Here is a 14,827-nt window from a genome sequence, read left to right as displayed (position 1 = left end):
GTTTCTTTTTGGCAACGGAGTTTCCCTTTGCAACACGTCCTAAGACGTTCCATTTTGCAACATACCGCGTATTTAGAACTCGTACAATGTTGCGGTGATCCCTCGTTGCTTGGACCATCCGAACATCATTATGTCTATACACTTGCGATACAAACGAGATACTAATACGAAACAAGTATTGATGTGGGCGCGAGTAAATACACATGAGCGGTTTGTATGTCTATATACGTTCGCTGAAACGAGTCATAGTAGAAGCGATCGATTTGTGAAATTGAAAATAATTCGTTGGACGATCGTGCGATCTCGTAGGAACCGGAATGTTAACAGTTGTTCGCATACAGTAAGCTGCTACGCCGCAAAGCTGACGCCGAAATTTAACAGCCTGCGCTTGGTAAACCGCAGGCTACTTTGATAATGAAGGCTCGAGATAATTCGTAACATGGAAACAACGACGATAATTCTATTCATCCTTCGTAGTGGAAGAACGTTGGCTTGTGTGCGTTATAATACACTGGATTTCTCCCGAACAAGTACACGTACAGTGCATGGAAATTACTCAATTTTGAGACAATTATCCTGCCTCCTTTAATGCAGTAGTAATTATTTACGCTACTCTTACAGTTTATACAAAATTAACTGGTTGCTCGAAGTTGCTTTCCTCAATCAATTTTAACAACGATTTACATATATTTAATATAGACATAGTTTACATAGAAGATCCATTATCCATATAGATAAAACTTTTTACATACAAAATCCATATATTATTCACATAGATAAAACTTTGAGCGTGTAATTAATTTTGAGCAGACTGTAATAAACAGTTATCGTTCTAAATCGTCTAGAATTTGTGACACTGTACTTGTACTTCAAAATACAGGTAAAAAACGTCTAGAATGTTTGGAAAATTTTGCACATGCCACAACGGGAAGAAACGTTCAAGCTATAATATAAGTATAATGTTCATTCGCTAGGCATTGCCATGTGTTTCACGTCGCTGTAATTCTGAAGACATAATTGGAAAGTCTTTTGCATTTGTCAAATGCACAATTGGCTTTTAACGAGCAATAAAACCTCGTCATTGCGTGTGATGAGGCTCTTGATCCAGATATCGCAGAGCTTTCTTGCTGTTTTCGACGAATTCCTAAAATACAGGCAGGAATCCAGGTAAAAAAAAAAATCACTTCTGATAAGATAACGATAAGAAGGATAGAAATAGAATGGTTAATTACCATTAATCCACGGCTCATGTAGTAAGGCCTGTTGATGCCATCGTTCTTTTCATAGTCTTCACAGAAACAAATGAATATGGAGTCTATGATCATCTGTAGCATAAAAGTAAATTTACAACATTAGATATTTTTGTTAGATATCGTTTTCTAAAAGTAGGTCAAGCTATGACATCAAAACAGTTAAAAATAGTAGAATTTTCTCGTGATTTTAGTTTGATTCAGTTACATTATGTCCAATTTCTATTCGTGAAAAATTACCTCATAGATGGAAATGAAACAGTGTGCCACCAGGAAAGCAAAAACTCCTGCCAAAGCAATTGGTACCCATGGGTAATTGAGTCCTTCTTTCTTCTAAACACAGAAATGAATTAACGGATCTACATTAAAGGCAGAAACCTTGTGGAAGGAAATCCACGTACCTGCATTAAGTAAATCCCTGAAACAACTGTTAATGTAACCACTATAACCTTCCCTAAAAATAGAACAAAATCTCCAACGCTGTTAATTGCAGCAACTCTTAGAATATTGCTAGATAGAGCATGGAATGCTTTCCTGCCACCGCTACAAAAATTGCACCCGTATATCGCTGAAAGGAAAAATAATTATAATCACTTGAATTTGTTTACTAAAACAAAACAAGAATATTTCAATACCTGTCTCGATGTAAGCGTTTCTGGTGAGGAATTTCAGAGCGCATTCGAAACACCATAGGCAACACTGACAGCTGCATAACAGGCATCGTACGACATCATTATCATAACGTTTCAACTGTTTTTGCACGAAGGCAATCATGGATCTTATCAGACGAACTATGCCAATGACAAGTGCACCAAATGCAACTGTTCCTAAATGAAATCGCATGAGATAACCGAATCCTCGTGTTACAGCCAAAGAAAGATGTTTCTTATCTCTGTAAAAAAGAAAAGAAGAATTATCAATTTTTACTTTCACATTATTTAAAATGTACATAATTTGGATTGTTTTCCTCGAGGAACAAATTCTAGCTAATATATCTTTTAATTATAATTCGAACGAACAAAATTATTCTGAACGTTCAAAGTGTTTTGTCTAATAGAAATAACAAATTTATCGGTCTATCAAAAATGGAAGGAAATTTTTATCCAGGAAACAATCCACACGTGATATCGATGAAAGTGTCACCTGGTGAAGAACCATCGTGCAACAGCTAATGCGACAACCATATGCTGGCAGCCTAGGAGGAACTCGCAGGTGACGAAGAAGAAGAACACATTGTACCATCTACTTACCTGCAAAATATGATCTTGATATAATTTTCGTTCGCGTGAAATATTCTGGAATAATTGTCCCAATCACTTACGATCACAAGAGCGTCCTTCCTGAAGTGGATGTGGCCCTTCCGGTTCTTGTAAATGTTTCCTGCGCTCTCTATCCAGAGCATGCAATAGACCCAAGCGCACACGGTCAAACCGATCAGCAGATAGGTCTAAAATACAATTTTGTCGTATTTGAAAATATTTTTATACATTATAATGGTAGCTTCTTTCGTGCAAACATTTTCAATAAAAATATTCGTATTTTAGAAATATATTATTCACCTTGACGTGCGTTTTTAGAGTACATAATGACATTTTTGTGTAAATAAAAATAAAGCGACACAAATTTCGTTCGTTATCAAAGAGGAATATTAATTATAAATATTATTTCTTCATAAATTTAAGTTAACAAATATGACGAGTCACTTTTTTCCAGGTCTTTTGCCAATCAAACATTTTCTTGCAGATACTTTTCTTTTTGATAATGAATGAAACCTCGTGTGATTTTGTCATAATTAACTTTAAACTAAATCAGCCTTACTTTCTCATCTATTTTAAGAATATGAAATAACATTTTACAATTCTAAAATATGAATCTTTTTAATCAGCTTCCTCAAACTTTTTGCCAAAGATTGTACCAGCAGTATTTCTCTTATTTTTTCATGTGTCACAAAATGATCTAAAAAAGAAGTTTAGATATTGTTAAGGGACTATAGCAACGTGATGCGTACAATACTAATCTCCAATAGCTTCAATAAAGCTCGAGTTCCATAGTCTAATCAAGAAAATAACAGAGTGTATCACTGTTATCTACAATATGGACGTAACAAGTAGATAAATACGGAGATAAGAAATTGCAAAGTATATTTGACATCGATCAAGCGAAGGAAAAACAATGTCTCGAAGTGTTGTCAGTTATTTTTCGTATTGCACATTTTCTCGATACATTATAGATCGGTTTGTTAGAGAAGAATGGAAATGCTTGAGGTGAATGAAACAGTAGCATCAGCCTGTGTACACTCGTTTTATCAAATATTTACATATATCGGCTGAAGAAGTAGGGCAGGCATCGCGTAGACAGCTTTTCCCGCCTCGCGGAACAGCTGCATCACGAGGGCGATTCTTTTCCTCATCACCAGCACGATCAGAAGCGTGATCACCTATAAATTATATCCGGTCAATAACATCGATATATTGTTCCATCGTAAAAAGAAACGTTTCTCAAAATCGCTCGAAGATAAGATTCTCCATTTAAACAATTTCTAAAGAAGATCTCTAATTTATTTCGAGTAAGATTTTAACCAGTTCGTTTTACTCAATTTTCTATTTATTTTCTTTTACGTCCGAGAATTATTCAAAGATGTCGAATTTATTTCCAGTGAAATTTCAACCCTTTATTCATTTCGTTCTACTGTCTTATTCATTTGTACTTATAGATTTACCTAAATATCGATGTACGAAAAAATTTCCCAAACTTTCCTTATTTTTGAAGGTCTCGAGATGTACTACCTTACCGGCAGTAGATTACAAAATTACACATTCGTTTTACGCTTAAAAATGATTTAAATCTGCGACCTCTGAGTTGATTCAAGTCATTCAAGATTTACTATTAAATGAAATTCAATTTTACTACATACTTATATAAACAAAAATTAAAATTCAAGATTTAAATAACGATATTTTTTTTTTACCGTGACGACGGTCAGCGTGATCGCATATATGAGATACGCTTGCTCACTGGAGTCTTCCTCCGGTACTTCATGCGCTGCCACAGCCTTTCTCTCGTTGTACCACGCGAGCCTGCGAGAGTAAAAAAACGACGTTCTCCATTGAAGACAACTTGTGGCACAATTACAAACGACGATTCTTCTTTATTGAATCTAACGAGGCAACACTTGTCGCGTTAACGCGAGTTTCGATGAAATTTTTAGGTGAAGTAGATTTACCAAAGGTACGATGAACAGCCGATACACGCCAGAATAGCACCGAGCAAAATGATGTAAACGACCCATTGCACCATGTAACGGAACGCGATTAAAATGCCCAACGAGAAGGCTGAAATTATGATAATGAAAGAGTTAAGAGGAATTCGGAGAATAGTTGGAAGAGAGAGAAGAGATTCATTACCTAAAGCGATCAGTAATAAATAGACCAGCTCCCTCCAAGCGACACCGAGATCCCTGGAGGCCTCCTAAAATGGGAGGAATCTTTTTCTGAACGCGATTCAAGATGTATTATTATAATAAAATTAACTTTGGCCTATTGGTCTGAAGTTGAGAGGTTAGACTACTTTGGCTTGTGTCTGAAAAGTACGGCTTTGTTTGAGAATTTATTTTGAATTGATTGTGATACTTTTTGGAAAATAATTTTTGATTACTGGTAGAAGAATGTATGAACAATATACAGACATTTCTTCAGTTTCTTTTTTGAAGAAAATTTGAGTTTTATGAAAAGTTACAGCTGTAAAAACGCGTTCAATATTTCTGATAGGAGTGTATAAGGCTGCGCGCCATTTTGGTTTTTAAGGAATTAAGATAATTTACTGGTAGAATTTGGACTTTGGATAAATTGTGTCATTTTTTTTAAATAATGAAGTATCAATTTGTGAAAATAGGAAAAGATCGATTTTTTGAATTAGTCAAGGCCATCTAACCCCTTGAAATAACTTACAGTGTTATTGTAAAAGATGGCTAATTTTTTCAAATATTAGAACTATTCCAAACCTTGTAGAAATTTTCCAAACCGAGCTTCCTGATTATGGAAGTAGCTGTCTCGTGCACCTGTTTGCTTATGCACCGATTCAGGAACACGAAGTGGCTGAAAGTGAAGAAAAGAAGCTGCACAGGGATGAAGAACAAGAAAAAAAGAAGAAAAGTACTACCGACGGTCGAATTAATAATTATAAAAAGCAAATCGAAAGTTGTAATTAACAATGTTCCCGTCGATTCGAGTATCGAGTAAGTGTAACACGCGAGGCGGGCAGCAGCGTCAAAAGCTCCGCGAAAACTTTCAATTTTCGTGCGGCACGAAACACGCTTTCAACAAGCCCGTTTGCCGCAACCAGAAGTTTCGCGGGATCTCGTGCATCATGGAGTACTAACTCATCGGTACAGTTGACCACGCATTGGCGCGATTTCACCCCCTTCACATCCAGGGTCATCAGTAGGTACCTGGGGGAAATGAATAATGAATGAGCATGGTGTTAATGAACGGTGGCGTGAAAAGTGTCGCTGGAAATTGGAAAGTAGCCGGTCGCGGCGGCGTTTTCCAGCGGCGGGCAAATTTATATGCAACGTTCACGCTAATTAGCAGCGTTATTTCACGCGTCGCGCGGCTAAGTTCTCCGTCGAGATTTCACGGATAGAGGGACGCGGCTGCTGCGTGGAAACAACCATGGAGAGAAAGAGAGTTTAGAGATAGAGATTGATAGAGCTGTGAAAGGGGAGGGTTATCGCTCCCTCTGAGAGAGAGAGAGCCATTCTCTCATCTATTCCTCTGAGAGAGTTGTCCTCCCCTCTGAGAGAGAGAGTTATTCCACCCTCTGAGAGATAGAGAGAGTTATCTCTCCCTCTGAGAGATAGAGAGTTATTCCACCCTCTGAGATAGAGAGAGAGTTATCTCTCTCTCTCTCTGAGAGATGGAGAGAGTTATCCCACCTTCCTTCTGAGAGATAGAGAGAGAGTTATCTCTCCCTCTGAGAGATAGAGAGAGTCATCTCTGTCTCTGAGAGATGGAGAAAGTTATCCCACCCTCCTTCTGAGAGATAGAGAGAGTTATCTCTCCCTCCTTCTGAGAGATAGAGAGAGTCATCTCTCTCTCTGAGAGATGGAGAGAGTTATTCCACCCTCTGAGAGATAGAGAGAGTTATCATTCCCTCCCTCTGAGAAATAAAGAGAGAGTTACCTCCCTCCCACTCTATAAGAGAGTTACCCTCTCTCTGAAAGATACTTATCCCTCCACCTGAGAGAGAAGGAGAGACAGATAATTACTCCCCCTGATAGAGAGAGATTTATTCCCTCTCCATCACTCTCATTGAGAAAGACAGTCACCCCTCCCACCCTCTGAGAGAGACAGACAGCGAGAGAGAGGGATTTATCGCTTCCTCTCGTCCTCTCTTTAACGAACCGATAGGAAGGCTGGCGTTAATCGAGTCCCCGTACGCACGAACGTAATTTCGCATATTCGCGGTGCCGCCGTGCGAACGCCTCGGCTGAGGAATTATTAATCGTTAGCGGCCCTCATTGTCGCGAACTTGTTTCATTCATTCGCCACGCTACACGCGGAATATTGAATTCGGCATTGTTATCGCGTATGAGATTCGATGGTAATGCGTCGGCGAATTATTAATCCTTCGGGGACGACGCCGGCATGTTTCGAGAGCCTCTGATATCATGCGGGCTCGTTCGTGACCACCGGGAACCACCCGATATATTTCGACAGACTGTTGTTCTACGAATTATCATTGCTGTTCATAGGAACGGAATAGATTGAAAAGCAGGAGAGAATTCCGGCTGGTGTTAATGTTAAATCTTCGACGATCAAGTTGTTCGAAAATATTTACCGTTGTTTCACCCTTCGGCGAAACTCGTTAATAGAAAGATAGCGGTATTTAGACGTGACAATTTTGTCGAAAATTCACGTTGATTTTATTCCTCATTTCCCGTCGTAAAAAGAAAAAACAAATAGTAACTTCAAATTTTTCAGCCGCTTTTTTTCAGCCCGTTCATTCCCGATGGTAATTAATTGTTCTCTGTTTACGTATATATTCGTTGCACGACCACTGTTGAGATAATTCGTCGCGCAAGCGAACCAATCAAAACTACGCGATAAACTTTTTTTCATTGCTATCCATTTCCCAAAAGTGGTGTACAACAACCTGTCGAACAGCCAAAAAAAAGAAAAAATTGGAAGAAATAAAAAGTCACGACAGTTGCAAATCTTTCAACGCGAAAATGAAAAGAGAAACGAACGACTGTTGCCGTTACGCGTATCTAACAGACACACTTTTTGCTAAAACAATCCCACCGATTAATTGAAACCTCGCAAATTTCGTTATTCTCGAGTCACCAGTTTCCTCGTTAATCCTCTCGAAACCAACATCTTCCCGCGTTAAAGCTGAAGATTCGTTCAAAATCTCCAAGAATAACACAGAAAATAATTTTTCCACTCCAAAATCACCCGATTACTGCAAACAGTACCTAAGCTTCTCCATGGCCGTTTCCAATACCATTTTGATCCCGGAATCTCGGACAGAAAGTTTTCACGATCCAACTGGCTGAAACGTTGACAAGATTATGCTCACCGCTCTTTCGTCTTGTCGGCACCCTTGCAACTGTATTCAGGATTAGTTTCAGGCTCCGTGACACGGCCACAAACGTTCGCACAGTCATCGTAGCCATTTATAACACGGTAGATGTCCCCTTTCTTCACCACGTTGGTCACCAGGAAACCCTACGTCAGGGAACAGGAAAACGGCATGTATTTTCTGTACGTTCCACTCTCTCTCTGGGTGAAACGTGTGTACTCTCTCTCTCTCGAGACACTCGAGCATAACAGAGAGAAGGGTGAGAAAACGTACGAAACCAATTGTCAGGCCAATCAGCAGGAGCACGGGTAAAATATCGGTGCACGATCGATGGGTCACGAAAATCTGCTCCGAATGCCTCGACATTCCCTCATGGTCCAGTGTCTAAAAAAACGAGAAGAGAATAAAATCATGGTTACGTAGACTGTTGGAAAAAAGTCGTGTATGTGTCGAGCTTCGTTTTTTCTTTTTTTGTTCAGGTCATAAACGGCCAAACAGTTTTGAAAAGACCACAGGACAATGACTTTACGACGTGTCCAAAAATCGAAGACGAAAACTCGCACAGCTGGACACCACTCGCGCTAATACCGACCAGAATACCGTTACTGTACCCCGATATAACAAATAGTTTGCAACAATTTCCCTACTCGTTCGACAACACCGTCACCCCCGAAAACACAAGAGGCCAATCGACACACTTGAACCACCTCCTACACAACTTAAAAGCGAACCAGAAACAGACACCAAGGTTATAAGACAGCATGCACAGCCACCCTTAGAGCAGGTACAACTAGAGACGACGAGCAAAGATACAAGTATATACGTAAGGATACAAGTAGTAAACACGTATTCGTAATATCACAAAGTTTAAAACATAAAGTGTGGTGTCTAACTAAATACAAAACTACTTCAACGAGTATTTAAAGGACTCGAGAAGTAAGCATCATTTATTCGTTGCCAACGTCAAACCTTCAACGCTGTGACGCACCAAACAGTTGTTTCTTTTTTTATTTGTGGAAAAGCTGGTACGTTGAAGGGGACTGGAACGAAATTTAAAGGGACCTTTCGGGGTTTAAAGATTTGTCGGCGGATTTTTATGGGTCGGTATTAAAAGGACGAGTCAGCCACCAGTCTCGCGTGCCACTCGGAAAATTTCGTTTCCCCCCTGGGAATTAGATGTGTTTAATTAGGGAAACGGAAGGGAAAAATCGGTTTGCTTAACCCTACCGCAGAGAGATAGAGAGAGAGAGAGAGAGAGCGAGCTCGTCGTGGTTTCCTGCTTCGGCTAATTGCGTTCCAGTTTCTTCAATTTTCGGACAGAAAGGGACCGTTCGCGTGTACACGGGAACGCGCATATTTTCTAACAATTCTCCGGTGCTCTTCTTGAAATTAGAAAATTCTTTCGCAAAAAAATGATAGGGGGACAACGCGAGTGTAATTGGGTCGTGGGAAGATGGAGGAAGCGAGAGTAAGCGGCGAAGTCAACTGTCCGAGCAATTTCTGACGATTACATTAAAATTGTTCCGCGATAACGGTGACCGGTATAGTTTCGTCGAATTATAAATTCAAACGTGATATTTTCGCTGCGATGGCTGTGCTTCAAAGAGGGCGAAGCAAAATGAACGGTTCTCTCAATGAAATCGGTATCAAAGCGATTCAAAGAAATCTGCTGAAAACCTCATATACAGGGTGAACAGAGTGAAACAGAGCAGCTAATTATCCTCTGTTGGTATAGTGGTACGAGAAGATTTAAATGATTTCGAAAGGTGAATAAGATGGAAGAAATGGCAAGAAATGAAAGGAAGTTTCAGACATTATTGTGCACGTTTAAACCCACTTCGATGTCTACTGCAACGAAAAGTGAAAGAACACAGGTAACCTCGAAGAAAAGAATTAAAAAAATTGTTCTTCCATCTTATTCGCCCATTTAACACTTTGACACTTTGGAAAAAACGTGAACGTTCTATTTGTATCGGTATGAATCGAATTTTCCAATCACTTGTGAAAAGTCGCTAATGGGTCATTTTGTAGTTTCGTATAAAAATTCTCTCCCACCGCCCTGTTTCGCGTATCCCACCCTTCACACCTGAAATCTGAACTCTGAAAATGTTCGAACAATTTCAGATTTTCTATTCCCGCGATACACATCTTGCAATTCTCCCGTTTCACCGTGTCCATGAAAAATACGATTTCAAGCGGAAAATAGAGAGCGACGAGGGGTGGTAGGCAGGGAAGCCGGAACGTCTTTCCGCGTAACGATCGAAAACGTCGAATCTATTGGCCGCGGTCAGCATTCCAGTAAATTTTCAGCCCGGTGAAATCGAGCGTGGCTAAACGCTTTCAGCGAATCCGCGCCATTTCGCCTAGCACGAGGGAGTCGGTAACCCTGTTACAAGTCGAACGATCGCGCGCGCGGCCACCACCCTAAATTAATTAGACTGTTCGACGGTGACCTTACATTAGCGTGCCGTACGTAATTAAATTCTCTCTCCCTCTGCTCGCCTTATTAAATGCACGCCATTACGTTCCATTGATAACATCATCGCGAGTCCCTTCTACCCCCCCGTCTGTCTAATCACGGCATAAACATTTCTTATTTACCGTCCCTCTCTCGCTCTGTCGTCGCGCTAATTGCGATCGAGAGGGAAAACGTGGATCGGAACAACACACCAGGCCGGGGGTGTCCGATGGAATATCGACTTCTCGTCGATTAATGGGGAAGTGGTGGACTGTTGCAGGCAGCATCGGGTTGAGGGATTTGTGAAGTTTACGAGATTCGAGGTTCCCTGCTGAATTTTCCGTCGAATGTCGGGGAATTTGGTACGGTGAGAGGGACAATGGTTAGAGGGAAGAGAGAGAAGGGTGGCGGATCTTGAAAAGATTCTACTGGTTTGTGTGGGGAGGGAGATCTGTATAGAGGCTGGGTTTCTTTTTTATTTTTTTTCGTCGTCATTGAGACTTTGTGGCTTTCGCTGTTAAAAGATGGGGGGAGAAATGTGGGAGTAAAGGGAGTATGGTTTTTTAAACGGTGGAAGAATGAATCGCAAATATTTTTTTGGGGATGTGAACTGCGGGTAGCGAGTGTGAAGTATAGCGATGTCTACTGAAATCTAGTTAAATCTATTGAAATCTTTTGATACCTTTGAAATTTAGGGAAATCTACTGAAATCTTCTTACCAGAGGCAAGCTTCTTTGTCATTACAAATTTAACGTAAAATTACTCGGCTCAAAGAAAAATCATTACAAAATTATTAAGATCCTGGAAAGAAAAATTATTTATCCTAAAATCTTGGAGTATAACAAATTCAAATTTTAATTAATACATGACACTAACTTCACCGAGGAAATCTCTTGAAATCTACCGAAACCTGCTGAATTCTACTAAAATCTCCTCAAATCTCCTAAATTGTACTAAAATCTCCTTACCGAATGTAAACCAAGCCCCTTCGTCGTCACAAATTTAATATAAAATTACTCGACTCGAACAGAAATCGCTACAAAATTATGAAAATCCTACAAAAAAGAACGATTTATCCTAAAAATCTCCAAGCATAACAAACGCAAATTTTACCTAACATTGTCGAGGGAATGTAAATTTCAAATACTTATGAACCACTGTGTACGCGCTATCGTGAAGCTCCGAATTGCGCATTCTCAATGAAGAATTCGTATGATTAATGGAGTTTGGATTCAGCGTAAATTAGAGCCAGTTCACTGTATACCGATCGATGCATCGATGACGTTCGATTACCTGTTGACAACATCGTTACATGTGTTAGCAAAACATTTCGATCTTATCGATTCGACGATATCTAACGACGATATCTGTGGCTATAAAAAGATTCGTCGAACGATTAAAAATGCTACGAGAAACGTATACGAAACTTGGAATTTGTTTGTCTTTCGAATTTTTCTCGGATAAAAGTTGAAATCTTATAGTTGCCACTTTTGTCTGTTCTTCTTTTTTTCGAAAAAAAGAAAAAAAAACAGAATTAACGTCGCCACACTGTCGTCTGAACATTGTTTTTCATTTTTCCGGTTTATACGGAAACTGTGAAACTTCATAACGGGGAGCTCTGTTTTAAAAAAGAATGGCGGCGGCGAGGAACTCGTTCAATAGCATAAGTTAATCTTTAACGACGGCGAAAGTAATACAGCTGTTTTGATGTAAATTTTTGAGGGAAAATTAAAAATTTCATTAAGCCGCTTTCTTTGACACCTTGTCTTCTTATCGGAATAAGAATGGGTTTAATAATATGTAAGTTAGTATGCTTTTATGATAAAAACTTGCCGTAAATGTTCCAGGCGCGGGTCTTCTTCGTTATTTTTAAGTCTCCTTTTGTTTCTTCATCGAGAAGCCAGCCGTGGCTCTGATTTAATCCCGAACGCTAAAAGTGAAGCTCGACCGACCCCTAAATTACACCTATCACGCGTAAAAGAGTGTTCCGGGATGTAGCGTGCTAATTACAATCGTCGTTTGTCAAATTCGCGTTTGTTACTTTTCCAATCTTGCCATTCGTCGTTTGTTTAATTATCAATTAAAATTCCAATATGAAATGCTAATGACACAATTATCGATTTCACGCTGCAAAATATCCAGACAAATCGCAAAAGCGACCTTAATTACCGACAGTTGGTCAATTGTGAAATTTTTTTTTGTCAAGTGAAAAATTCGGAGTAGAAAATACTCGGTTTCCTTATTTCTCGTTCTTTTTACGTCGAAAGTGTTACGTTTGATACGTGAAATATCAACGTTAATTCTTTCGTCGAGATCTCGGGGAAAATTGAATTTTCGAGCAGCCTGTTAGTTCTGGATCACCCTGTACATCAAGGAAACATTTGGTAACTACAATTAGAGGATACATAAGCGGAAAAACAGCAGTTTCATAGCAGCGTGAATACACGCTCTCCATGTATACTAGTAGTCACCGGTTTAAGACCATCCCTTGCTCAATTACATTTCGGAATACGCGGAACAAACAGCTATAATTAAACCATTTATCTGCATTTACCATCGGAAGAAAGTGCTATTTAACACATCGTCCATGCATCCTTTACATTTGTATTTTATCTTTTAATTTTCCTGTCTCTTTTTCTCGTTAAATACACCATTTATTACGAAATTTATATTCTTATTTACTCGCTGTTCACTATTTTTCGTTCAACTCGTCCGCTTTTTTTTCTCCTCTTTAAAACCACAACTTGGTCGAACAACTTTCAACAGTTTACTAATGAGAACTACGCGCGTGATTTTTAACGAAAACTTGTTTTTTTTTTTTAATTTGCTGCAACTTATTCAGCGACAGTATATCACTTTGTGGATAAAAAATATACAAGTTGCCACTTTGTGTAACTTTTTTGTTAAATTAAGTCGTTCATTTTGGATCCAAGTGGCGTGAGATAAAACTTCTAAATTGAATTTCTGAAAATAATCGTCGATTTCGATGAAACTCTGGGATATGGTAGTTCTCGAAAAAATATTCGACACGTATTTTTTTATTTTGGTAACTGTGCACTGTGAAGGGGTGAAACCGACGATTTTTCCTTATTGTCTTTTATGCTCCACTTTGAAACGTCTACAATTTCCTCCAGACACTATTGAGTCTCAACGACCAATATTTTTTTACTAAATTAAGTCATTTATTCTGGATCCAAGAGATGCAAAACAAACCACAAATATTTAATATAATTTCCAAGAAAAATGCACATCGACTTGATATTTTTCATTTACCACACAGTTCCTCGTCTTTCACGTTCCACTTCCAACGTTTACAATTTCCTTCAGACACTATTAAACCTCACTGGCCAATATTTTTTGACTAAATTAAGTCACTTATTCCGGATCCGAGTTAAATTTAATTCCCAAGAAAAGTACACGTCGACTTAATTTGTTTCACCTACCACACGTTTCCTTGTCTTTCACGTTCCACTTCCAACGTTTCGAATTTCTTTCAGACACTATCAAGCCCGGTTTACCTCGAACGATATTTTCTTGCTACAGAGCCATATTAGAGGCTACGCGTCTCTTACAGCGTGTAAGGTCAACAATAACATTTGTATGGCGTGTCACGGACATAATCCCGCCGTGTTGAACACGAAATATTCCTGCGTACAATGTATTAATTCTCCGCGGAATTATCGCGGTGAAAGCGTAATTGTTTTTCGGTAACCCGCGAGAACGTTGAATTCAACGAACGAGAGAGAGAGAGAGAAAAAGAAGTGTCCAAGGAAGTTCATAAATGTATTCATGAAAATGTAATAAAAATTTTCATTCGTAATAAGGACAACAATGTACAGCAAAGAAAAAACAGAAGTGTAATTAAAAAGTTCATAGTGCACTGGCGAGGGTGATTACCCTAGAAAAATGGAACGAGCAATAATTGCAAAATATTAAAGTACAAATAAAAAGACACCGTTCCCTCTCCCAAGCAGAGCGCAGGTTTCGTCCTTTCGAACAACGCTTTCGCATCTGCGATTCCCTGTTCCAAGGTGCAAACTTGCTGCATAAATCGATTCAGGTCGAAGCGTACGCAGGTCGCCGATTTATCTCGAATTAAAGAAAGAGAAAAAACGAAACAGCAGGCATAAACTTGAGCATATATATCGCGAGCAATGAAACGTCGCGTTTATACGCAATAGCGTACCTTTGTCCAGCATTTTACACCACAAGCAAAAGGAGAAAGAATAGAGAGAGCAGGCCAGTACATTTATCAAAGCAATTTCTCGAAATTTTTAACTCCACGTCCTCGAAAAACATTTCACGTCACAATTCCACACGCTCCCCTTTTTTCCCCTCCATCGCCCAGAACCCATTTTTATTCCATCTTCCCTCGTCTCATCTCTCTCTCTCTTCGCTATAACGCCGGCATCTTCAAAGCGACAAAACAAGCGCTTCACGAAGCTACTATTTGTTTAACGTTAACCTAGTTATACGCACGGATACTTAAATATCCCGCATAATTCATCGGAAACGTACACCAACACAGAGAGAGAGA

At 39.3% G+C, this 14,827-nt stretch overlaps 1 protein-coding gene across 1 annotated transcript in view; it reads right to left on the bottom strand.

Annotated features, from left to right (window-relative positions):
• Positions 1–794: 794 nt before the first annotated feature.
• Positions 795–14,827, bottom strand: part of LOC108575574 (choline transporter-like protein 1) — a 53,259-nt gene continuing 39,226 nt past the window's right edge. The window contains exons 3-17 of the mRNA XM_017938396.1: positions 8,106–8,216; positions 7,830–7,978; positions 5,629–5,697; positions 5,251–5,344; positions 4,655–4,718; positions 4,474–4,582; positions 4,219–4,327; positions 3,568–3,687; positions 2,572–2,697; positions 2,394–2,500; positions 1,886–2,142; positions 1,652–1,818; positions 1,491–1,583; positions 1,233–1,325; positions 795–1,144 (exon numbers count right to left, since the gene is read on the bottom strand). Of these exons, the coding sequence (XP_017793885.1) occupies positions 1,079–1,144; positions 1,233–1,325; positions 1,491–1,583; positions 1,652–1,818; positions 1,886–2,142; positions 2,394–2,500; positions 2,572–2,697; positions 3,568–3,687; positions 4,219–4,327; positions 4,474–4,582; positions 4,655–4,718; positions 5,251–5,344; positions 5,629–5,697; positions 7,830–7,978; positions 8,106–8,216 (1,734 nt within the window). The 3' untranslated portion in view covers positions 795–1,078. The remainder of the gene's footprint in view (positions 1,145–1,232; positions 1,326–1,490; positions 1,584–1,651; positions 1,819–1,885; positions 2,143–2,393; positions 2,501–2,571; positions 2,698–3,567; positions 3,688–4,218; positions 4,328–4,473; positions 4,583–4,654; positions 4,719–5,250; positions 5,345–5,628; positions 5,698–7,829; positions 7,979–8,105; positions 8,217–14,827) is intronic.

The sequence above is a fragment of the Habropoda laboriosa genome, unplaced genomic scaffold (genome assembly GCF_001263275.1).
Source record: "Habropoda laboriosa isolate 0110345459 unplaced genomic scaffold, ASM126327v1 scaffold186, whole genome shotgun sequence".
Lineage (NCBI taxonomy): Eukaryota > Metazoa > Arthropoda > Insecta > Hymenoptera > Apidae > Habropoda > Habropoda laboriosa.
This window is presented reverse-complemented; position numbering and strand designations above follow the sequence as displayed.